The sequence below is a fragment of the Ranitomeya imitator genome, chromosome 1 (genome assembly GCF_032444005.1).
Source record: "Ranitomeya imitator isolate aRanImi1 chromosome 1, aRanImi1.pri, whole genome shotgun sequence".
Taxonomy (NCBI): domain Eukaryota; kingdom Metazoa; phylum Chordata; class Amphibia; order Anura; family Dendrobatidae; genus Ranitomeya; species Ranitomeya imitator.
In genome coordinates, this window is record NC_091282.1 from 25,703,369 (window position 1) to 25,730,305 (window position 26,937).

The 26,937-nt window shown below is 46.5% G+C and overlaps 1 protein-coding gene across 1 annotated transcript; it reads left to right on the plus strand.

Moving 5' to 3' along the window:
* The first annotated feature begins 44 nt into the window (after positions 1-44).
* Positions 45-17,944, plus strand: LOC138661165 (zinc finger protein ZFP2-like). The gene is made up of 3 exons (XM_069746286.1): positions 45-75; positions 16,305-17,670; positions 17,884-17,944. The coding sequence occupies exons 1-3, from the start codon at positions 45-47 to the stop codon at positions 17,942-17,944; spliced, it is 1,458 nt and encodes a 485-aa protein (XP_069602387.1).
* The last annotated feature ends 8,993 nt before the right edge of the window (positions 17,945-26,937 follow it).

Here is a 26,937-nt window from a genome sequence, read left to right on the forward strand (position 1 = left end):
TGTGTCTCCTCAGTTCCCTCCAGTAAGTGGACAACCCCAGAAAGATGTCCCGCTCCTCCTCCACAGGACCATCAGGTAGATGGAGATCTCCCTATGACGTGTAGACGGCTGTGACGTCCTTGTGTTCAGTCTTGTTTTCTCCTCCAGTATTATGTTTTATACTTGTGTAATGAGAGCGGTGGAGACGGCAGGATCACAGCTGACCACAGACATCACATGTCCAGATCTTCTCACCATTATTCCTGGGGTCTTCTCCAATCATCGGGGACTTTTACAATATTTGTTTTTTCAGTTTTTGGATCTGGATAAAGATCTGAATATTAATGGTCCAGAGAGAAATATGAGGGGCGATCAGCGGTGTCAAGAGGAGACCCCTAATGTGAGGGACAATAAGCGGTGTAAAGAGGAGATCCCTAATGTGAGGGGCGATCAGCCGTGTAAAGAGGAGACCGCTAATGTGAGGGGCGATCAGCCGTGTAAAGAGACCGCTAATGTGAGGGCCGATCAGCGGTGGAAAGAGACCCCTAATGTGAGGGGCGATCAGCGGTGTAAAGAGGAGACCCCTAATGTGAGGGGCGATCAGCGGTGTAGAGACCCCTAATGTGAGGGAGAATCAGCGGTGTAAAGAGGAGACCCCTATAGATCACTGCCCAGGTGAGGGTCTTTAGATGAATATTAACTTTCAGCACAATGTGAATTGATAATGATGTGTTCATGTTATAAGTGAGGTCACAGGTCGTCATTTATATGGGTGATAATCTACAGCTGGAGATGAATTATACTTATGTGAGCAGCCGATTTCTTCGTCATCTGATGTCAGTTCCGATGACGGAAAAGTATTTGTCCAATTTGGTACCTGAGAAAGCATTAGCTCTTAGGTTAGGCTCACATTGCGTTAGTGCAGTCCTTTGCGTTAACGCAGTCCGTTAGCGTATGCGCCAATGTCCAAAAAGGGATTGCATTTAGCGTTCGCGCAGATGCCCGATCTGCGCTAGCGAGAACGGACCCAAAAATGCTGCAGACAGCGTTCGAGGTCCGTCACAAAAATGGCATGCAATAGGGATGTGTTACATACATTGCGGTCAATGGGTGCGCTAACGGATCCGTTACATTGCGTTAGTGCCGCTATGTAACGGATTCCGTTAGCGGATACCCACTAACACAATGTGAACCTAGCCTTATTGGGGCTCATACTCATCTGCGAGAAACACAGACACGTGCAAGCCGAAAAATCAGCTTGCACTCTGACTAATGTTAAAGTAAGGGTCACAGCTCACCTGCGATTTGTTTCTCAGCTCGGTTCGGACTGAGAAAAAAAATTGCAGCATGATGCGAGAGGCCGTATATTTTGGACAAGACTTGCCAATACAAGTCAATGGGTTTGAGAAAAAAAATTGCACAGACCATGCGTGTGTTGTCCGATTTTTACACACGTTTCATCAGCCTCGTACAGTAAATTCACAGCGTACCCATCAGAATATAATATATACATAAATAGCTAGAGAGATGTCAGTGACATTGAGTGCAATACATGTATTTAAGTCCTAAATAAATTAATTAAAGAGGATATCCGGGACATTTAAATAAAAAGGCATCTAGTTGCTAACCGAAGCAATTACCTCCCTGTTGTACCCCGCGCTGGTCATTGACCGCACCTGCCATAGATTCAGCTACTCCCAGTCAACAGAGCATGAGTTTCTCTTCCTGTTGACAGGCCAGGACTTCTGGTGTTATGCTGATTGACACCCGGCTTCCCCCAATTAGGCAACAGGAGCCTGCTGCCAATCAGCATGACACCAGTAGTCCCAGCCTGTCAACAGGAAGAGAAACTGCTGTTCTGTTGACAAGGAGCAGCTGAATCTCTGGCAGGAGCGGTCAATGATCAGCTTCGGGTACAGCAGACAGGTAGTTGCCTGTGTTAGCAACTACATGTCTTTTTTGTAAAGTTCTAGATAACCTCTTTAAAGAAAAAAATGGTGTTGGCTTCCCCCCAAATTTTAATAACCAGCAGCAGGAAAGCCGACAGCTGGGGGCTGATATTTATAGCCTGGAACGGGGGTAATAACCATCGAGCCTCCTAGGGTATTAATATCAGCTTACAGCTGTATATTTAGCCTTTACTGTTTATTACAATGGGGGACCCCCCCCCAAAAAAAGAAATGAGGCCTCTCTATACTTATTAACCAGGAAAGGTTAGGCAGACAGCTGCGGGCTGATATTAATAGGCCAGGAAGGGGCCATGGATATTGGCCCTGTCACGGACTAAAAACCTGTTAGCAGCCCCAGAAATGGTGCATCCACAAGATGCGCCAATTCTGGTGCTTAGCCTACGCTCTTGCCACTTTCCCTGGAGCAGTGGCAAGTAGGTTAATAGTTTTGGGGTTGATGTCAGCTTTGTATTGGCAGCTGATATCAAGCCCAGGGGTTAGTAATAAGAGAAGTCTGTAAGACAATCCATTACTAACCACATAGTGAGATTGTAAAAGTCATTTGCATGACTTTAAGACCAGTTTTACTGCATATTTACACCCTCTTGTACATCTGCATACTACATGGGCCTTTGTCCCAATATTTTCTGGACTCATTTTTAGGGAGTGGTCCTCCTTTATTTTTGCAAATCAAAATTAATATCCCATGGAAGTCTGGATTTGGAATGATACTCAAAATCAAAGCGCAAAATAAAATTACAGGCTGATGCAACATCAGTGGAAATGCCTCAAGGCAAGGTAATGTGTTATGATCAGGTAATTCAGTACCACAATGGACATAGAAGTCAGAGCACATACAGTGATCTGACAATAACCCAAAAACAAAGAACGAGCTCTGAGACGTGGGAACTCTGCTGACCGCAATCCCTAATCCTCTCCAACCACACTAGAGGCAGCCGTGGATTGCGCCTAACGCTCCCTATGCAACTCTGCACAGCCTGAGAAACTAGCCAGCCTGAAGATAGAAAATAAGCCTACCTTGCCTCAGAGAAATACCCCAAAGGAAAAGGCAGCCCCCCACATATAATGACTGTGAGTAAGATGAAGCGACAAACATAGAGATGAAATAGATTTAGCAAAGTGAGGCCCGACTTTCTGAACAGAGCGAGGATAGGAAAGGTAACTGCGGTCAACACAAAACCCTACAAACAACGCAAAGGGGGCAAAAAGACCCTCCGTACCGTCTAACGGCACGGAGGTACACCCTCTGCGTCCCAGAGCTTCCAGCAAGCAAGAAAAAAACAAATATGCAAGCTGGACAGAAAAAAACAACAAACAAAATAACAAAAGCGTAACTTAGCTATGCAGAGCAGCAGGCCACAGGAACGATCCAGGAGGAAACAAGTCCAATACTAGAACATTGACTGGAGGCCAGGATCAAAGCACTAGGTGGAGTTAAATAGAGCAGCACCTAACGACTTCACCACATCACCTGAGGAAGGAAACTCAGAAGCCGCAGTACCACTCTCCTCCACCAACGGAAGCTCATAGAGAGAATCAGCCGAAGTACCACTTGTGACCACAGGAGGGAGCTCTGCCACAGAATTCACAACAGTAATGATGCTCAGTAATGTGTGTGGCTTTCATGTGCTTGTATGACCTCCGTACATTGTGATGCAACATGACGTTGGTGGATGGAACAAGACATGATGTCCCAGATGTGATTGATTGGATTTAGGTCTGGGGAACGGGCAGGCCAGTCCATAGCATTAATGCCTTCATCATGCAGGAACTGCTGACACACTTCAGTCACATGAGGCCTAGCGTTGTCATGCATCAGAAGGAATCCAGGGCCCAGTTCACCTGCATATGGTCTCGCAATGGGTCTGAGGATCTCATCACGGTACCTAATGACAGTCATGGTACCTCTGGCTAGCACATGGAGGGCTGTGCGGCCCTAAAAAGAAATGTCTCCCCAAACCATTACTGACCCACTGCAAAACCGATCATGCTGGAGGATGTTGCAGGCAGCCAGAACGTTGTCCACAGCTTCTTCAGTCTCTTGTCACATCTGCTCAGTGTGAACCTGCTCGATGCTGGATGTAAATATAACACTCACTTGTGGAAACCGGACCCTCATGGAGTCTGTTTCTGACAGTTTGAGCAGACACATGGATGTTAGTGGCCTGCTGGAGGTCATTTTGCAGGGCACTGACACTGCTTCTCCCGTTCCTCCTTGCACAAAGGAGGAGGTGGTGGTCCTGCTGCTGGATTGTTGCCCTCCTACAGCCCCCTCCACATCTCCTTGTGTACTGGCCTGTCTTCTGGTATCTGTTCCATGCTCTGCACTGTGCTTGTGCTGAGAGACACAGCTACCATTCTTGTCACAGCTCGCATTGATGTGCCATCCTGGATGAGCTGCAGTGTCTGAGTAACTTTTTTGGGTTGTAGACACCGCATTATGCTACTGTAAAGTACCGCTAGGGGTGAGAGCAATGACCAAATGCAAAAGTGACCAAAAAGGATGAGAACAAAGAAATGGTCTGTGGTCACCCCCCGCAGAAACACTCTTATAGGGGTTGTCTTACTAATTGCCTATCATTTCTACCTGTTGTCTGTGCCATTTCCACTACAGCAGGTGAAATTGATTCACAATCAGTGTTGCTTCATAACTGGACATGTTGATTACACAGAAGCGTGACTTGGAGTTACTGTGTGTTAGCTTGAGTGTTCCCTTCATTTTGTCTTTTTTGAACAGTGTATAAATATATACAGTATATATAGCTAAAAAATATTGTATATGGCAAGTACAAAAGGTAGCTTTCACCTCAGACACTGCTGTTCAGGTTAGAATATGTTATGTCAGTTCATTTGTGACTGCAGTGCTATAAACATGCAGAAACAATGGTGACCACACTGGAGATGTGCACGAAGAAGAGCAGCCTGAAAAAAATGTTTAAAAGTCAATCATCGGGGAAAATGTTCAACAATCAACCATGCTCCTAAGGGTCTGTTTCCACAATCAGGAAACGCTGCGTGTCTGACGCTGCATAGAGCCGCAGCGTCAGACACGCAGCGTCCAGATGTTACAGCATAGTGGAGGGGATTTAATGAAATCCCGTCTCCACTATGCGTGGTAACACGCACGCGGCGGCCCTGCGACTCCGGACATGCTGCGCGTCTTTTCAGATCGCAGCATGTCCGTATATCTTGCGGCGACGCAGCGTCGCCGCAAGATATAGCACAGGGCCCTATGGTGGGGAGCGATGATGCCGGATGTGTGCTGTGAACACATCCGGCATCATCGCGTCCCAGAAAGGGGGCGGGGCTACCGCAGAGCGGCTAAGCCGCTCCGGCGATACCGCCGGCCATCCTGAAAGTGGACACATACCCTTACAGTGAGACACTCGCTGAAAGAAGAAATGTGGTCAAATTTCAGAGGATTGCTATCCAAGGATGCTGTGCTGTTGCACGAGAACATTGATTCCCTGAAAGAAGCCCAAAGCTGATGAAGATTCACGTCTTAAAGGGAACCTGTCACCTGAATTTGGCGGGACTGGTTTTGGGTCATATGGGCGGAGTTTTCCATAGTACACGCCTGCGCAAGGCAAGATTGCTTTGCGCAGGCATGTACTATGGAGGACAGAGAATGAACTTCAATCCAATATTGCAGCCAGCAAGCAGCCAGCGGGTAAGGAAAGGGTGAATCTAACACCCGAAAACTCCGCCCATATGACCCAGAACCAGTCCCGCCAAATTCAGGTGACAGAGTCCCTTTAAGAAGAGGTGAAGACAGCAATTACTTCCTCGCAGCTCAGTCTAAAATATGTTTTAATGAGGAAATACAAAAGCTTCTTAACAGATGGATAAAGGGCATCGATAACAAAGAGATTGTCGGAAAAAAGATATTATTTGTCTTTTCTCAAAGTTGATTAAAATGCATCATACAACAATAGGAACGATAATGTCTGACTCTCACCATTCATACATACACCAGATGAATCTCATCACACTTACTCAGTATGGTTAAAGGCCGCTCCCCTCCTGATATAAGAAAGTTATCCACCAGGCAACAATATAGGTGACTCAAAGGGTGAAGATGGTCTCTATAATGGAAGTGGCTTAATGGTAGAAATGGCCAGAATTAGCGCAGCTTTGATGAATTTACCGTTTTCTCTGCCCTAGATGTAGCAGTGCTCAGAATGCCAACCTGTGTATAACCCTGCCCACATCCCTGATTGCCAGCTTTCTGTGTACATTGTCAGCAAGTTACCAATCAGTGGTGGGGATGTGGTTATGCAGATTAGCTGGACTGCCTGGCACATAACACCTAATCCTGCAGTGATCATCTCCTGCTGATAAAACCTTTCTGACAGAGGCCCGTTAACTATTTTTATTCTTTATTTTTTTTTAGTCTGACTAGGGGAATACAAAGAAATTAACAGGAATACAAATATGATGGTGATAGGACCTTCATGATGGGACCTTCATTAGTCCCCGGGCTCCCATAGTAAACGATCACCGCTCCACGTCCATACATTTAAATTATTAAACAGCGGCATCTGAATGGTTAAATGGCAGTAACTGGAGCTAGCTCAGGTCTCTACTTTTACAGGCATGAGTTGGCTATATAACTTCTACCCACTTCTATGCTAAAGTGCATGTATGTGATACGCGAGACTGATACTGCCTCATCAATTTCACTGAAAGATTGACTTAGGATTCTCCACTGAGCATTTTAACATGAAGAGTCGTGACAGACAGATGAAACATGAAAATGTCTTCATCACATACAGTCATGGCCAAAATTGTTGGCACTCTTCAAATTGTTCCAGAAAATGAAGTATTTCGCCACGACAGTTATTGCAATTATATACGTTTTGTTATACACATGATAATTTCCTTTGGGGGTATTTGAGCAACACAAAAAAAACTGAGAAAAAAAAGGCGATTTGGCATAATTTCACACAAAACCCCCAAAATTAGCAGGACAAAATTGTTGGTACACTCAACTTAAAGGGGTTGTCCACTACTTTCAATTAACCCCCCAATGTACCCCCCCGGGGCCCCTAATAAATTGTGCAAATACCTTGCGTTGCCGTTTTCGCCTGTGAGCGGCGCTATTCCGGCTGCTGAGTCCGGGTCACATGACCCCCAGGCTGCAGCCGCCGCCGCTCATTTCCGCCGACGTCACGTCAATTTCCAGACTCTAGAAATTGACGTGACGTCAGCAGCAGGCGTGACCAGCCCCCACAGTCACCAGTCACTCAGCAAAAGTGACTGGGCTGTGGGCGGTGCTGGGGGCTGCCTGCAGAGCTGTGCTGGGGGCGGGCGGGGCTGACTGTGCTTGTGCTCAGTGCTGGGATCTGCGGGCGGGGCTGTGCTGGGGGCGGGCGGGGCTGTGCTGGGGGCGGGCGGGGCTGTGTGTGCTCACCTCACTGCTCAGTGCTGGGATCTGTGGGCGGGGCTGACTGTGTGTGCCTGCCTGTGTGCTCACTGCTCAGTGTCTTCCTGCCGGCGCCGGTATGTGTGTCCGGCGCTGGGGGGGAGGGGTTGTGTGTGTGCAGGCATCCTCCGATGGAACTACAAGTCCCATCGGGCTATGCCTGCTAAACTGACAGTGAGTGACACATTAGCCAATGATGGGACAGTAGTACTCCCATCATCCGGCTAATGTGTTGAATGTAAAAAAAAAACCACATACATACATACATACAACACACACCATGTGACATCATGCAACACATGTACTATTAGACGTGCGACGCCATGCGCCGACATGCACCATGTGACGACATGCACCATGCGACGACATGCACCATGTGCCATGCGACGACATGCGCCATGCGACGACATGCGCCATGCGGCGACATGCGCCGACATGCACCATGCGACGACATGCCCCATGCGACGACATGCCTCATGCGACGACATGCCCCATGCGACGATATGCCCCATGCAACGACATGCACCATGCGGCTACATGCACCATGCGACTACATACACCATGTGCCATGCAACGACATGCGCCATGCGGCGACATGCACCATGCGGCGACATGCACCATGCGACAACATGCGCCGACATGTGCCATGCAACACCATGCGACGACATGCGCCATGCGGCGACATGCGGCACCACCGACATGCACCATGCAACGACATGCGACATACAGTACATACATACTACAGACATACAGTACATATAACATTGAGTACATACCATCACTTGTCATTTTGTTCCCCGAAGCCAGTGTCACCTGTAAAAAATATTAAAATAATAATCAAACAATATACTCCCTGATCCGCAGAAATCCAATTAAAACGAGTGTCCCACGACGATCTCCCGTGGAGAGCAGGAGCCTCTGCTGATGCGACCACTCTCCAGGGGCTCCAGGAACACAATGATGGAAGGTATCCTTCCACAATGTATTCCTCACAAAGTATTCCTACGCCCCTGTGAGAAAATAGTCCCTAGTCTCACTTTTGGCATTGCTGGTTGAGACATTTTCCCACGCAGCAAATGCCATAAAGTAAGACTTTGAACTTTAGTAACCTCAATGATGCACTGCAGGAGCCATTGCCTCCTGTCCGTGTGTCACTGAGGGTCCTATAGAGCAGTGACATCACCCGATGTCACTGTTCTATAGGGGAGATCGTCATGGGACACTCGTTATTAATTGGACTACGGCGGACAGGTAGTATATGGTTTATTATTTTACTTTTTTTGCAGGCGCTGAAGTATGGTAAGTATGGTTAAATGAAGAATATTAAAATACTTTTTTTCCTAATGTGTCCGTGTTTTATTAACCCTTTTCTACTATTGGATTAGTAGTAGAAATAGCAAGGTGACATTAACCCCTTATCACCCCATATCCCACCGCTACTCGGGAGTGGGAAGAGAGGGGCTAAGTGCCGGAATTGGCGCATCTTACAGATGCGCCATTTCTGGGATGGCTGCAGACTGGTATTTGTAGCCGGGGGGGAATATCCATGGCCCCTCTCTAGGCTATGAATATAAGCCCGCAGCTGTCTGCGTAGCCTTTCTGGCTATAAAATATAGGGGGACCCCACGTCATTTTTTTTTGGGGGGTCCCCTATTTTAATAGCCAGTAAAGGCTACGCAGACAGCTGCGGGCTGATATTCATAGCAGGCTACAAATATTGGCCCCCGGCCGTCGGCTTTTCCCCTCTGGCGCAGAAAATTGCGCGGGAGCCCACGCCGTTTTTTTCTTTTTTTTTTTTTTTTTAATTCAACGCTCATTAAGGCCTCTTTCACTCTTGCGTCGGTACAGGTCCGTCGCTATGCGTCGGGCCGACGTACCGACGCACGTTGTGAAATTTGTGTACGAAGTGGGCAGCGGATGCAGTTTTTCAACGCATCCGCTGCCCATTCTGAAGTGCGGGGAGGAGGGGGCGGAGTTTCTGCCGCGCATGCGCGGTAGAAAATAGCGGGCGCAGCGGCCAAAAAACCGTTCACTTGAAGGTTTTTTCGTGCCGACGGTATTCCAAAACACGACTGATCCGTAGCACGACGGACGCAACTTGTGGCCATCTGTCGCTAATACAAGTCTATGGGTGAAACGCATCCTGCGAGCACATTTGCAGGATCCGTTTTTTTTCCGCCGGATGGTTTTTTTTCCACCAGATCTGTTTTTTCCACCGGATCCGTTTATTTTCGTCGAATCCTTTTTTTTACGCCAGATCCGTTTTTTCTCATAGAGTTGTATTAGCGCCGGATTACACCTGATGGCCACACGTTTCATCCGTTTTTTGCAGGATACGTCAAAAAAGCTGTTTCCGCCGGACGGAAAACACATACAGAGAAACGGTTTTTCGGTACGTCGAAAAAATGCACAGCGACGGATCTAGCAAAAAACGGATGAAACGTGTGGCCATCAGGCACACTCCGGCGCTAATACAACTCTGAGAAAAAAACAGATACGGCGGAAAAAAAAAGATCAGGCGAAAAAAAAACGGATCCTGCAAATGTGCTCGCATATAGTATATAAGACAGCCTCCCCCATAGAATATAATATACCCCCCATAGTATATAAGACAGCCTCCCCCATAGAATGGAATATACCTCCGCAATAGTATATAACACAGCCACATCTATAATATAACACTGGGAGCGTCACTCTGTCCGAAGCCTTTATAGACTGCGCAAGCGCCGGCGCAGTCTGGACCCCACAGAGTGACGCTCCCAGGAGATCGCGGTATGCGTAAACACTGAACGCACACCGCGATCTCCAACGGAGAGGCAGGGACGCGCCAGGAGGGTAAGTATAAGCTATATTCACCTGTCCCCCGTTCCAGCGCTGCGTGCGGCTCCGTCTCCCGGGTCCTCTGCCTGTGATTTTCACAGTTCAGAGGGCGCGATGACGCGCTTAATGCGCGCCGCCCTCTGACTGAACAGTCACAGCCAGAGGACCCGGAAGAAGCGGCGTGCAGCGCTGGAACAGGGGACAGGTGAATATAGCAAGTGTCGGGGGCCTGAGCTAGCGGCAATACCGGTACCTGACCCCCACAGCGCGCCGGTGTCCCCGCCTGCTCAGGCCCCCAGCACTCGGCGCCCAGCGACGATAGGTGAGTATGTTAATTTTTTTTATATATATATCGCAGCAGCATACGGGGCATATAATACTATGGAGCATCTTATGGGGCCATCAACATTTATGGAGCAGTGTACGGGGCATATACTATGGACCATGTTATGGGGGCCATGAACCATAATGGAGCAGTGTACCGGGCATATGCATGGGAGCAGCAAATTACAGAACAGTGGCGCAGGATGGGAGCACATGACAGAATGGGGGCGCAGGATGGGAGCAGCACATGACAGAACGGGGGTGCAGGATGGGAGCAGCACATGACAGGATGGGGGCGCAGGATGGGTGCAGCACATGTCAGAATGGAGGCGCAGGATGGGTGCAGCACATGTCAGAATGGGGGCGCAGGATGGAGCAGCACATGACAGGATGGGGAGCAGGATGGGAGCAGCACATGACAGAATGGGGGCACAGGATGGGTGCAGCACATGTCAGAATGGGGGCGCAGGATGGGAGCAGCGCATGTCAGAATGGGGGTGCAGGATGGCAGCAGCACATGACAGAACAGGGGTGCAGGATGGGAGCAGCACATGACAGAATGGGGGCGCAGGATGGGTGCAGCACATGTCAGAATGGGGGCGCAGGATGGGAGCAGCGCATGTCAGAATGGGGGTGCAGGATGGCAGTAGCACATGACAGAACAGGGGTGCAGGATGGGAGCAGCACATGACAGGATGGGGGCGCAGGATGGAGCAGCACATGACAGGATGGAGACCATATACCAATGCTCGCCACCTGGGCGTAGAACGGGTTCAATAGCTAGTAGTATATAACACGGCCTCCCCCATAGAATATAATATACCTCCCATAGTATATATCAAAGCCCACATATAATATAGCACAACTTGCATAGTATATAGCACAGCCCGCATAGTAGTATACAGCACAGCCTGTGTAGTAGTATACAGCACAGCGCGGGTCATAGTATATACAGCACAGCCCGCATAGTAGTATACAGCACAGCCCGTGTAGTAGTATACAGCACAGCGCGGGTCGTAGTATATACAGCAAAGTCCGGGTCGTAGTATATACAGCACAGCCCACGTAGTAGTATATACAGCACAGCCCGCGTAGTAGTATACACAACACAGCCCACACAGTGATATATACACAGCACAGCCCACACAGTGGTATATACACAGCACAGCCCACACAGTGATCTATACACAGCACAGCCCACACAGTGGTATATACACAGCACAGCCCACACAGTGGTATATACAGCGCAACCCACATCTCATCCTCCCGATAATGGCTCCACACTCTCCTCACCTTTCCTCTTGCTCGCGCTGTTCCTGTCTCGGCGGCTGCAGTCTGCCCGGGACACAGGTGTGCGATGATATGACGTCATCACGCACCCGCAGTGTCAGAGGCAGAGCGGGGAATGATGGGAGAGGGAGCGTCAGCGGACGCTCTCTCCTCCATCATTGCATTGAACTATACCGGCGTCATAGACGCCGGTATAGTTGAATGCGGCGGCGGCGGCACTGGCGGAAGGAGGGGGAAAGAGTGAAGCGGCCCACTACTGGCACCGGCCATTCTGGCATTTGCCAGAAGTGCCCGATGGCCAGTCCGGCCCTGGTCACCGCCCACACGCTTCCCTCCTCCTGAACTGCAGCGTTTCTTGGACCCACATCCGCAGCAAAACTGCAGATATTTTTTACATCTCAATGAAAGTCTAAGGCCGGAGTCACACTACAGCGATATACGGCTGACTCTCGCAGGTTAAATACAAGCTCTGGCACCGGCACTCCGGAGTGGAGCGTGCGGCTCTATGTATTGCTGTGCGGCCGCACGCTCCGCTCCAGAGTGCCGGTGCCAGAGCTTGGTTTTAACCTGCGAGACTCGGCCGTATCTCGCTGTAGTGTGATCCCGGCCTAAGGGTGCAGAAACGCTGCAGTTCGGCACAAAAGTGACATGCTGTGGAGAAAAAAAAAGTTGCGTTTCCGCAGCATGTGCACAACAAGTCTGCGTCTCCCATAGACTTACCTTGGTTGTGCACAACACTGGATTTGCTGCAATTCTGTGCGGCAAAAAACGCTGCGGATCTGCAATCAAATCCGCAACGTGTGCACACAGTCTTAGCATTTAGTGAACCTAGCAAAAAGGCAAGCAAAAAACAAGTGTGGGATTGCACTTTTTTTGCAATTTCATCGCACTTTGAATTTTTTTCACATTTTCTGTTACACGACATGGTAAAACCAATGGTGTCGTTCAAAAGTAGAACTTGTCCAGCAACATATAAGCACTCACATGGCCATATTGACGGAAACATTATGGCTCTGGAAAGAAAGGGAGCGAGAAGGGGTTTAGAAACATGGATATGGACATATCTATGGAAATAGATATATAGATATATGTATTTATCCCATATCTATCTAATTCTATCTGTCTGTCTGTGTCTATCTATCCCACATCTATCTATCTATTATCTAATATCTATCTATCCCATATCTCTCTATCTATTATCTAATATTTATCTATCTAATATATATCCCATAACTCTATCTATCTATCCCATATCTATCTATCTATCCCACATCTATCTATCTATCCCATATCTATCTATCCCACATCTATCTATCTATCCCATATCTATCTATCTATCTATCTCTCTCTGTGTAATGGAGTGTGGGTAGGACAAATGTAAAAGATGAGTTGGACAGAAATGACACCACAAATTTTTTTGAAGAGAGAGGAGGGAGGGGTTTGGGTGTGTTTCTGTAGTGGGTGTGCTAGGTTTGGGCTTAGTGGCAGTGCAAAGCATCATGGAACTTGTAGTATTAGGGCACAATAAGGAAGTTGTCGATTAACCCCATGAGAGCTGAATCCAGCACTGAAGATGTGCTGCTACAGCATGATAACAGCTAATATTGCTAAAATAAACACAGTACATGTTTTCAGTGGCACATAATAGCAAGATTTATGAAAAAAAAAAACTTTATAGTAGTGGACAACTTCTTTAATTTTTGGTTACACATTCTTTGGGATAAATAACTGCAATCGATCGTTTCTTCTTCTTTTGCAAATTGCTCCTGGTCTCTCATATGTGTAGGCGCTTTCTACCAATGGCAATTTTAAGATCTCTCCACACGTGTTCAATGGGATTTAGCTCCGGACTCATTGCTGCAACTTCAGAATGCTCTAGCGCTTTGTTTCCATCCATTTCTGAGGACTTCTTGATGTCTATTTGGGGTAATTGTCCTGCTGGAAAACACATGACCTAGGACACAAGTCCAGCTTTCTGAGACTGGGGCCAAAATTATTATTATTATTATTTATTTATATAGCACCATTGATTCCATGGTGCTGTACATGAGAAGGGGTTACATACAAGTTACAAATATCACATACAGTAAACAAACTAACAATGACGGACTGATACAGAGGGGCGAGGACCCTGCCCTTGCGGGCTTACATTCTACAGGATTATGGGGAAGGAGACAGTAGATTGAGGGTTGCAGGAGCTCCAGTGTTGGTGAGGCGGTAGCTCCGGTGTTGGTGAGGCGGTAGCTCCGGTGTTGGTGAGGCAGCAGCGGTGTCAGTGCAGGCTGTAGGCTTTCCTGAAGAGATGAGTTTTTAGGTTCCGTCTGAAGGATCCGACTGCCCCTACACGTCCGACTATCAACCACAGAGAGTTCCAGAGGATGGGGGATATTCGGGAGAAGTCTTGGAGGCGATTGGATGAGGAGCGAATAATTGTGGAGGAGAGAAGGAGGTCTTGGGAGGACCGGAGATCACGTGAGGGAAGATATCGAGAGATTAGTTCAGAGATATATGGAGGAGACAGGTTGTGGATGGCTTTGTAGGTCAGTATCAGCAATTTGAACTGGATACGCTGAGGGAATGGGAGCCAGTGAAGAGATTTGCAGAGGGGGGAAGCGGAGGAGTAGCGAGGAGAGAGATGGATTAGTCGGGCAGCAGAGTTAAGGATGGACTGGAGAGGTGCAAGGGTGTTAGCAGGGAGGCCACAGAAAAGGATGTTGCAGTAGTCAAGGCGGGAAATGATGAGGGCGTGCACAAGCATTTTAGTAGATTGGGGGTTGAGGAAAGGACGGATCCTGGAGATATTTTTGAGCTGGAGGCGACAGGAGGTGGAAAGAGCTTGGATGTGTGGTTTGAAGGACAGGGCAGAGTCGAAGGTTACTCCGAGGCAGCGGACTTGGGGTACAGGGGAAAGCATGATGTCATTGACTGCGATAGATAGGTCAAGTAAGGAAGATTTGTGGGATGGAGGAAAGATGATGAGTTCAGATTTGTCCACATTGAGTTTGAGGAAGCGAGAGGAGAAGAAGGAGGATATGGCTGATAGACACTCTGGGATTCTGGACAGCAGAGCGGTGACGTCTGGGCCAGAGAGGTAGATCTGAGTGTCGTCAGCATAGAGGTGGTACTGGAATCCATGGGACTTTATGAGTTGTCCCAAGCCAAGTGTATAGATTGAGAAGAGTAGGGGTCCTAGAACAGAGCCTTGGGGGACTCCAACAGAGAGAGGGTGGGATGAGGAGGTAGTATGGGAGTGGGAGACGCTGAATGTGCGGTTGGAAAGGTACGAGGCGATCCAGGATAGGGCGAGGTCTATTGGTCTTTTGGTAATCTTCAGATTTCATGATGCCATGCACACAGTTAAGGAACACAGTGCCAGAGGCAGCAAAACAACCCAAAACATCAATGACCCACGAACATATTGGACTGTAGGCCCTGTGTGCTTCTTTTGTAGGCCTCATTCTGCTTTGGTAAGCAGTACAATGATGTGCTTTAATAAAAGCACCATCTTAATTTCATCTCTCAAGACACTTTTCCAGTAGGATTTTGACTTACCTACATTTTATGTCTCTGTGCGGGGTCCTCCTGTGTCTTCTACATCATTTAATTTCATTGACATGTGGACGGATAGTTCGCACTGACACTGATGCATCTTGAGCCTGCAGGACAGCATGAATTTCTTTGGAGCTTGATTGGAGCTGCTTATCCAGCATCCTGCGGTGCAACCTTTAATTTTTCTCTGCCGTCCACGTCCAGGGAGACTAGATACAGTGCCATGGGCTGTGAACTTCTTGATTATCTTGCACACCATGGAGAAAGTATCAATATCTCTGGAGATGGACTTGTAACCTTGAGATTGTTAATATTCCTCAACAATTTTGGTTCTCAAGTCCTCAGACAGTTCTCTTCTCCTCTTTCTGTTATGTTTAGTGTGGCACACACAGACAATGCAAATATTGAGTCAACTTCTCCTCTTTTTATCTCGTTTCAGGTGTGATTTTCATATTGCCCACACCTGTTATTTGCCACAGGCAAGTCTGAATGAGCATCAATTGCTTGAAACAAAGTTGCTTAGCCACCATTTTGGAAAGGTGACAACAATTTTGTTCGGCCCATTTTGGGGGTTTTGTGTGAAATTATGTCCAATTTACCTTTTTTTCTCTTTTTTTGTGTTGTTCCATCACAAACAAAGGACATAAACGTGTATAACAAAATGTGCAATTGCAATAATTTTCAGGGACAAATACTTCATTTTCTCAAGGGGGCCAACACTTTCAGCCTTAGCTGTAGGTGGAAAACTGCAACAAGAACAGTGTGGTATCAAAATATAGTGACCTAGTGGTTTGGGATTATTATCCGTTTTGCAACCGGATATTTTAGTCAGTTAATAAATGAATTTAGCTATATATTTGTTAATTGTAGTGTCATAAAACTTCAACATAATTCATAAGGCTATATTATTGACGAGAAATTATATAATAAGTTTTATTTTTTTGCAGATGACTTTACTGGGAGCTCAGAGGGACATCAAAAATCTTCATATTTTAAAGAAGAGGATTGTACTATCATACAATATGCATATGAAGAGAATGCCAATATTGAAGATATACACTCAGCCCCTCACAGCAAAGATGTATATTCTGATACTTTTAATTGGGTCATTTCTCCTGATTCAACACAAACTATAAAGCAAAATAGAAGTCATGGAAAGGATGTTAGGAATCAAAAGGTGCCCATAGGAGGGAAGCCATATTCATGTTCAGAATGTGGCAAAGTATTTACCCAGAAATCTGGTCTGGTGAAACATTATAGAATTAACACAGGGGAGAAGCCATATTCCTGTCCAGAATGTGGGAAATGTTTCACCCAAAAACCAACTCTTATTACACATCAAAGAATTCACACAGGGGAGAGGCCATTTTCATGTCAGCAATGTGGAAAATGCTTTACCCAAAAATCAGATCTTTTTAGACATAAGAAAATTCACACAGAAGACACAAGAGAAAAGCCACATTCATGTTCAGAATGTGGGAAATGTTTTGACCAGAAATCATATCTTGTTAGACATCAAAGAATTCACACAGGGGAGAAGCCATTTTCATGTTTAGAATGTGGGAGATGTTTTACCCAAAAAAATATTCTTAATGGACATCTAAGGATTCACACGAAGGAGAAACCATTTTCTTGTTCAGAGTGTGGGAAATGTTTTAACCAGAAACATATTCTTATTGTACATCAAAGAATTCACACAGGAGAGAAACCATTTTTATGTTCAGAATGTGGAAAATGTTTTAGCACGAAACCAGAACTTATTAGACATCATAGAAGCCACACGGGGGAGAAGCCATTTTCATGTTCAGAATGTGGGAAATGTTTTAACTATAAGCATAGTCTTATTGGGCATAAAAGAACTCACACAGGGGAGAAGCCATATTCATGTTCAGAATGTGGAAAATGTGTTAATTGGAAATCACATCTTGTTGTACACTTAAAATTTCATACAGGGGAGAAGCCATTTTCATGTACGGAACATAAAAAATGCTTTACAGGGAAACCTGATCTTGTTAAACATGAGAAAATTCACACAGTACAAAAGTCATTTTCATGTTCACAGTGTGGAAAATGTTTTAGCCAGAAACATATTCTTATTAGACATCACACAATTCACACAGGAGAGAAGCCATATTTATGCTCAGAATGTGGGAAAAGTTTTAGCCAAAAACATATTCTTATTGGACATAAAAGAGTTCACACAGGGGAGAAGCCATTTTCATGTTCAGAATGTGGAAAATGTTTTGCCGTGAAACCAAATCTTGTTAAACATCAGAGAATTCACACAGTACAAAAGTCATTTTCATGTTCACAGTGTGGAAAATGTTTTAAGCAGAAATATATTCTTATTAGACATCAGAGGATTCACACAGGGGAGAAGCCATTTTCATGCCCAGAATGTGGAAAATTCTTTATCCATAAATCAGATCTTGTTAGACATGAAAGAATTCACACAGGGGGATGTTAGTTACATGTTTAAAATGCGGAAAATGTTGCACTGGTAAATCAGATATTTTTGAGCAACAGGAGACTCCATTTGTCAAGTTTAGAATGTGGGAAATGTTATAGTTTTAGATCAATTGATTAAGAATTATCAACATCTTATTCATGGGAGAAGCCATTTTTGTGTTAAAGATTACATTAAAGAATGAAATCCGCTCCTTGTACATCAAACAATGTACAGTGATGAGTAAATGTTTTCAGTATGACAAGTTTTGGTTTTCACACATTTTTGATGCTTTCATGTTTTTCGCTCTTTTAGTTAATGTTTCTCTGGTTACCGACGGACAATTATAAACATTTAATAAGTTTTTATATTTTTATTGCCCAATCCATGAACTTCTTGTGATGCCACAATATTCCCAGCACTGCCCCTTATTTATCCAGACTTCTGCCCTTCGCCGTGGCAGCTGGATATCGGCTTCTGGGCAGATCCTGACTGATGGACGCCTGTTCTTGTCCCATCAATGGTCAGAGTTCATCACAATTTCTAGATTTTTGTGTGTTTGAAGTGGATACTTCACACTAGACCCTGGAAATCAAGGTCTCAGAGTCTGGAGGAAGAGTGGAGTGGCCACAATCCAATCTGCTGGAGGTCTAGTGTGAAGTTTCCACAATCAGTGATGGTTTGGGGAGCCATGTCATCTGCTGGTGTAGGTCCACTGTGTTTTATCAAGACCAAAGTCAGCGCAGCCGTCTACCAGGAAGTTTTAGAGGACTTAAGGTACCGTCACACTTAGCGACGCTGCAGCGATACCGACAACGATCTGGATCGCTGCAGCGTCGCTGTTTGGTCGCTGGAGAGCTGTCACACAGACAGCTCTCCAGCGACCAACGATCCCGAGGTCCCCGGTAACCAGGGTAAACATCGGGTAACTAAGCGCAGGGCCGCGCTTAGTAACCCGATGTTTACCCTGGTTACCAGCGTAAAAAAACAAACAGTACATACTTACATTCTGCTGTCTGTCCCTTGCCGTCTGCTTCCTGCACTGACTGCTGGCCGTAAAGTGAAAGCAGAGCACAGCCACAGCGGTGAGTCACCGCTGTGTGACTCACCGCTGTGCTGTGCTTTCACTTTCACTTTACGGCCAGCAGTCAGTGCAGGAAGCAGACGGCAAGGGACAGACAGCTGAATGTAAGTATGTACTGTTTGTTTTTTTACGCTGGTAACCAGGGTAAACATCGGGTTACTAAGCGCGGCCCTGCGCTTAGTTACCCGATGTTTACCCTGGTTACCAGCGAAGACATCGCTGAATCGGCGTCACACACGCCAATTCAGCGATGTCAGCGGGACCTCAACGATCAAAAAATGGCCCAGGCCATTCCGACACGACCAGCGATCTCACAGCAGGGGCCTGATCGCTGGTACGTGTCACACATAGCGAGATCGCTACTGAGATCGCTGTTGCGTCACAAAACTTGTGACTCAGCAGCGATCTCGCTAGCGATCTCGCTATGTGAGACGGGGGCTTTAATGCTTCCCTCTGCCGATAAGCTTTTTGGAGATGGAAATTTAATTCTCCAGCAGGAGTTGGCACCTGTCCACACTGCCAAAAGAACCAATACCTGGTTTACAAACAAAAGTATCACTGTGCTTGATTGGCAGCAAAAGCTCCTGACCTTAACACCATAGAGAATCTATAGAATATTGTCAAGAGGAAGGTGAAAGACACCAGACCCAACAATGCAGATGAGTTGAAGGCTGCTATCAAAGCAACCTGGGCTTTCACTCTATATAATATGAGTCTCACTTTTTTTAATTAAAGAACTGAAATAAATTAACTTTTTGATAATTCTAATTTTGTGAGATGCACCTGTATGTCAGACGTTTGTAACAGATTGTGTAGTGAAATATGTATATTTATGGCCGGCAGTTAACTAGCATCTGTCCTTAGGCTGCAGGTCTCACCAAGGTGATAATATGTGTTATCCTGAGAAAAGGCAGGATGACTCTGTATACTGCTGTCTGACCCTGACTAAGTTATTGCTGTAGCTTGAACTTTCCTGCAGATTGGGTGATGCCGGAGCCTATGTCTCCCACTGACAGCGTGACCTGAACTGCATGAAAGTTCACACTGGTGCAGTAAATCCTCACACCATCATAAGCCACGTATAGGGTGTATACAAATATAATACCCCTAGAGGTCCTCAAACAACAATAGGCACATAAGCTAGGAGAACAACTCATATATATATAAAACTAAAATATAACTTTTATTAGACCATGTAAAATATCTAATGGATAATGACGTCGCTTGTGAACAGTGCAAAAAAAGTGCTCATATAACCAGTGCTCTATTTAAAAAAATGGTTTTGTCTCACCAAATAGTCCCTTTTCCGGGAGTATCCACTGCAATACCTCGGGGGGAGGGGGAGAAAAATGTCTCTATACTACCCCAGTCGTGCCCCTGCGTGGCTCCCGCCCTGACAAGGGCAGTTCCCAAGTCAGTCTAATGTATTGTACCCACCACGATAAGGTAACCTTCCCTACGCGTTTCCTCTCCCATAGGGGAGAATCCTCGGGAACTAGCTGAAATATATATGTGGGGAATTTTCTTTTCAAGATGAAGGGAGTCCCTGCGTCGGCAGGTAACACCCGTGTCCAGTGCTCCCAGTTATGGGCACAGACTTTATCAGGTAACCCCAGCGTCCTACCTCATTTCCGCTCTTACACGTGCTCCTGCAGGGTAGTTGTTAGTCTCAGCAGTAATGGCCATGTGATCCCCCAATCACCTGTATAGGAATCCACTACGCTCTGCATGCGTGTCCTACCATTATGCATACCTATTGCCGACGGCCGCGAGTGGCCCGCTCACTCTGGGCCACTGCGCATGCGTTACCTAAACTCCGCCCACATATCCCCTGCCGTTGTTTACGGCGGCAATGTAGGTGCACACCGTATATGTTTCCCCCCGCGGCCGGCATGGGAGTGTCCACCCATGCATGCGTGTGAACTACCAGACTGCGTCCTCACCGTGCCGTCCAATTCTTGATATGTAACTCTCACACAGCGTCCTAAATGCGCCGCTGACATGCACTTATCGCACCAAAAAGGCGCATCTCCGGCACCACAGGTACCATGGCTCCCGTTCCAGGTAAACGGAACCATAATACCCATATAAAATTTCCATGGGGCCGGATATAGCATGGTACGGTAACCTGGCAATGTACAAGCATCATGCTGTCACTGCCAATACTAACAACGTGTGAGAGACACATTAGATAAATCTACCCGCGCTAAGTATAACTTAACTGGTGTCCATATTGCCGGTAAAGCAATGGGAAGTATATTCAAACCCAAGCGCACAATGTCGATGTAACATACTTAGTCACCTGACATAACGCAGTAAGGTACACACATCTATATCTATATATACCATGGAGGTAGCGGTACAATGCTGCACATACGGAAACTACTTAAAATTTACCAACCAGACATACAAAGAGGGAAAATGGGTATACACACCATTCCTCTCCCGATATCTATGTGCAAGACCGATGACATGACCTTAAAATAAGGCGTACCGTATGTGTTTTAGCATATGCTATGCAACCCATAATGATGTTATAAATAATTGTCAAATTTATAACCTAACTACAAGGTAGGTATTACTTAGTTGTTGCGGGGATAGGAAAAACTTTTTATCTATCAACATTGTTATTATGAATATAGATGTCAATACAGCTGGAGAACCCGATAAAAAAAATGGAATATCCGCCCAAATTGTCATTATCCATATGTAAAACTAAAATCTCTGTTTCAAACCGTATAAGGTGCAGGTCAGAGAAAAATAGTAACACGAACGCAGCAATGGCTGCCGTACGTTCAAGGTCATAATAGACCCAGTTTATCCTGTTTTATTGGCTGGAAGGCATGTCCCGCGAACCGAAACCGCTCAAACAACATGCAATTATAATACATCAAATAACAATATACTTAAAATATGAAAATAACTAGAAAAAATTATATCCCTATCCCTGAACACCGATCCGAGGATAAAATAATTTGCATCTATTCATAGGAAGCACCTGTAACTCAACTGCTCATTTAAGCCATGGGGGTAACAGGTATCCAAGCGAAATATCCATCTTGCTTCTTTCTGAAGCAAGATCCTGTCAAAATCCCCCCCTCTTCTTGGTGGTTTAACCTTCTCAATCCCCATGAATTGTATGACTTTAAGGTCACCATTATGTGACCCATTTACATGTCTGGCAACAGTCGTGTCCCTCCTATTTCGGATATCACCCAGGTGTTCTCCTATTCTCCTTCTAAACTCTCTGATAGTTTTTCCAACATAAGACTTGCCACATCTGCAAGAGATGCGATAAATGATGCCCTTAGTTTTACAGTTAATGAAATCTCTGATCTCAAAGGACCTATCGGGGCCATCGAACTTTTTGCATACCGATATATATTCACAGGCCACACAACTCCCACAACGATAGCTTCCCTGAGTTCTGACCGGTAACCACATTTTCTCTGTTGTAGGTGCAACAAAATGACTGTGCACCAAACGATTTCCTATTGTTCTACTCCTTCTATAGGTTATCTGTGGTCTCTCCCCTACAAAATCCTTTATGTCCTCATCCATCTGGAGTATGCCCCAATGTTTTTGGATAATTTCTCTGACCATTTGGGCCCCATTGTCATAAGTACATATGAGCCGTGCCCTACCATCTGAATTCTCCGCCTTCTTTCTGGGTACCATGAGTTCTCTCCTCTCTTTCTGATTGGCATTTTTAAAGGCTTCTCTCAGTATTTTATTAGGGTACCCCTTAGTTAAAAACCTTTGGCGGAGATCATCCGCCTTCACTTTGAAGTCTTTTGTACTTGAGCAGTTTCTTTTAAGCCTTTGGGTATTCCCTTTTTTAGAGAGTATGGATGATGGCTTTCCCACCTCAACAAAGAATTTGTGGAGGTGGGTTTACGGAAAATGGTAGTCTCCAACGTATCTTTCTTTTCTGATTTAGTAATCAAAACATCCAGAAATGCTAATTTCTTGGGGTCAATTTCATATGTCAGTCTCAAGTCCATCTCATTAAGATGTAACAAATTGATGAACTCCTGGAATTCCACTACAGTACCTCGCCATAGGATAAAAACGTCATCAATAAATCTGACCCAAAGGTCAATGTGGTTGGTCAGATACATGTACTTCTCAGAAAAAACGATGGTGTCCTCCCACCAGCCCAGGAACAGATTGGCGTAACTAGGCGCACATGGATTACCCATGGCGGTGCCCCTGAGCTGGTGGAGGACTTTCCCATCAAAGCTGAAGAAGTTGTTCTGCAAAACAAACTGGAGGAGAGAGATGATCAGTTCATTATGGGGGTGTACTGACAGCCTCTAGTAGTCAGAAAGTGCTTAACCCCTATGATCCCAAACTTATGTGGAATAGACGAATAAAGTGCTTCAATATCAACACTAGCTAGATATACTCCTGGTTCAATACTGATATCCAGTTTATTCAACAGATCAGTCGTATCTCTAATATACGAAGGTAAAGAGCTCACAAAGGGTCTGAGTATCTCATCGAGATATATCCCTACATGATGACTAATACTCCCAATACCCGATACGATAGGTCTACCCTTAAGGGGACACATCCCCTTATGTAATTTTGGGAGGGCATAAAAAGTCGCCATTACTGGATATGTGGGGAGTAAATAGGAGTATTCTTCCTCACTAATCAACTTGTTATTTCTAGCTCCGTCAAGAATACCCTTAAGTTCTCTCTTTGTGGCCTCAACAGGATTGTTGGTCACTCTCATGTACGTTGTTTGATCATTCAAGAGGGAAAGGCACATGTCTCTGTACCCATCTACAGTCATAACGACTATGTTCCCCCCTTTATCAGAGGGTTTAACAATTATTGATGTATCCTCCTCAAGTTTCTGGAGTGCCTCTACCTGTATTTTTGTTAGATTGTGTCTGACATGTGCTCCTTCCCCCTGCTTGATCTCCTCAATAGTCAGGTTAAGAAATACATCAATGGCCGAGACATCACTGCCTACTGGCGGCATTTTAGTACTCTTTTCTTTCAAAGATGAAAAGGGGCCATGTCCGCTCACAGATGGTGGAATCTGATCTAAGTTAGCCAAAAGTTGGACATCTTGAAGTATATCTACTGGAATGTCCAAATTAGCACACACCTTTTTATTTTGTTGTTTAAAAAATGTGTGCCACCTTAACTTTCTAACAAACAAATTAAGATCTTTAATGCAATCAAAGGTAGAAAAATCAGTTGTAGGGATAAAGGACAGCCCTTTACTAAGTACCGTCATTTCAGGTTCGCTTATAATTCTGTCTGATAGATTCACTACCTGTAATTCTAATCCCTGTGAGGGGGGTTCCTGCTCCTGAGGGAGTAAGTGCTGTCTAAAAAACCCGGTCTTGTGGATGAATGATAAGCCCCCCCCCCTCTTGAGTAACCTCTATTCCTTCCTCTTTGCCGACCCCGTATAGTTCTCTGCCTGATTTCAGTATCAGAGAGGTCAGTTTCGGTTGAGGAGAGGTCCGTTTCTCTTTCACCTCTCTCCAACCGATCACCTAAGACCTGATAGATCTTATTGTCCTTGAAATCCTGAAGATCTCTTAAATATTGTTTGTGTTTCCTCTCCTTTAGTTTGTATTGAAATTTCTCAATAGAGTTTTGCAACTGAGTTTCCTTGATACTAAAATCACTTTCTTCTTTGAATTTTTTAACAATCTCGATCTGCTCCTTTAATTTTGTGTCCAATTTGTCAAAATTGTTTTTTTCCTCATTGACCAATAGATTCATAAATCTGAGGGAGCTATTCGTGGCCTCCTTTTCCCAACAACTCATGAGCTGGGGGTTACGACAACGGGGAGCTGGCAATAGGGTAATCCGTAATACCCTAGGGACTATATTATTTTTAATGTATGTCTCTAAACTCTGGATTTCCCACCATGAGCTAGTATGTTCTTTGTACAATTTATTAAGATCTTTAAACGCTGTTGTGTATGTTGGAGTATACTTCTTCTGAGCAAAAGTTTTCTCAGAAAAAATATCTTTGGCCTCAGTGAGCCATGAGTTGGTATCAGGTCCCGCCGACAAGAAACCAGCCATAACAGAGCAAAAATACCAATATAAGCCACGTATAGGGTGTATACAACTATAATACCCCTAGAGGTCCTCAAACAACAATAGGCACATAAGCTAGGAGAACAACTCATATATATAAAACTAAAATATAACTTTTATTAGACCATGTAAAATATCTAATGGATAATGACGTCGCTTGTGAACAGTGCAAAAAAAGTGCTCATATAACCAGTGCTCTATTTAAAAAAATGGTTTTGTCTCACCAAATAGTCCTTTTTCCGGGAGTATCCACTGCAATACCTCGGGGGGAGGGGGAGAAAAATGTCTCTATACTACCCCAGTCGTGCCCCTGCGTGGCTCCCGCCCTGACAAGGGCAGTTCCCAAGTCAGTCTAATGTATTGTACCCAGGGGCGGATTATCAGAGGGTCAATATGGGCGGTAGCCCAGGGCCCTGTGGTCTGGGGGGGCCCTGGGCTACCGCAGAGATCGACCCTCTGCTAATCATCTGTGAATGCCGTCGCCGGCATTTATGTGCTCCTGCCGTAACCGGTGGGCAGAGAGAGGGGGCCCGCATCGGGCCCCTTCTCATCTGCTCACCGGGCCCCTTCCGGCGCTGCGGCGGTTTCCTATTGACGTGCGGGCGCGCGCCCGCACGTCAATAGTTAACACCAGCCGCCAGCCAATTGGAGGCTGGCGGCTGATGTCGGCCGCGCGCACACGTCGCCGGCGTCTGACGTCATTGTCAGTCGCCGGCGAGTGTGCTCTGTTGGAGGGAGCTCACCGCGGCGCTGGAGCGAGGACAGGTGAGGAGTTTTTTTTTTTTTTTTTATAACGGCGGACACACACTGAGGGCAGATGGCTGGAGGACGGACACTGAGGGCAGATGGCTGGAGGACGGACACTGAGGGCAGATGGCTGGATGACAGACACGGGGGGCAGATGGCTGGAGGACGGACACTGAGGGCAGATGGCTGGAGGACGCACACTGAGGGCAGATGGCTGGAGGACGGACACTGAGGGCAGATGGCTGGAGGATGGACACTGGGGGCAGATGGCTGGAGGACGCACACTGAGGGCAGATGGCTGGAGGACGGACACTGAGGGCAGATGGCTGGAGGACGGACACTGGGGGCAGATGGCTGGAGGACGGACACTGGGGGCAGATGGCTGGAGGACGGACACTGAGGGCAGATGGCTGGAGGACGGACACTGAGGGCAGATGGCTGGAGGACGGACACTGAGGGCAGATGGCTGGAGGACGCACACTGGGGGCAGATGGCTGGAGGACGCACACTGGGGGCAGATGGCTGGAGGACGCACACTGGGGGCAGATGGCTGGAGGACGGACACTGAGGGCAGATGGCTGGAGGACGGACACTGGGGGCAGATGGCTGGAGGACGGACACTGGGGGCAGATGGCTGGAGGACGGACACTGGGGGCAGATGGCTGGAGGATGGACACTGGGGGCAGATTGCTGGAGGACACACTGGGGGCAGATTGCTGGAGACAGTGGGGCAGATTGCTGGAGACAGTGGGGCGGATTGCTGGAGACAGTGGGGCAGATTGCTGGAGACAGTGGGGCAATGCTGGAGACATTGGGGCAGATTGCTGGAGGACACACTGGGGGCAGATTGCTGGAGACAGTGGGGCAATGCTGGAGACAGTGGGGCAGATTGCTGGAGGACACACTGGGGGCAGATTGCTGGAGGACACACTGGGGGCAGATTGCTGGAGGACACACTGGGGGCAGATTGCTGGAGGACACACTGGGGGCAGATTGCTGGAGGACACACTGGGGGCAGATTGCTGGAGGACACACTGGGGGCAGATTGCTGGAGGACACACTGGGGGCAGATTGCTGGAGGACACACTGGGGCAGATGATTGCTGGAGACACTGGGGCAGATGATTGCTGGACACACTGGGGCAATGCTGGATACACTGGGGCAGATGATTGCTGGACACACTGGGGCAATGCTGGAGACACTGGGCCAGATTGCTGGACACACTGGG

Coding starts and splice junctions, on each gene's coding strand:
- LOC138661165 (XM_069746286.1), top strand. CDS start 45: ATGTCCCGCTCCTCCTCCACAGGACCATCAG. Junction 76..16,304: donor CTCCTCCACAGGACCATCAG/GTAGATGGAGAT, acceptor ATTTTTTTGCAG/ATGACTTTACTGGGAGCTCA. Junction 17,671..17,883: donor AAGTCATTTTCATGTTCACA/GTGTGGAAAATG, acceptor TTTGAGCAACAG/GAGACTCCATTTGTCAAGTT.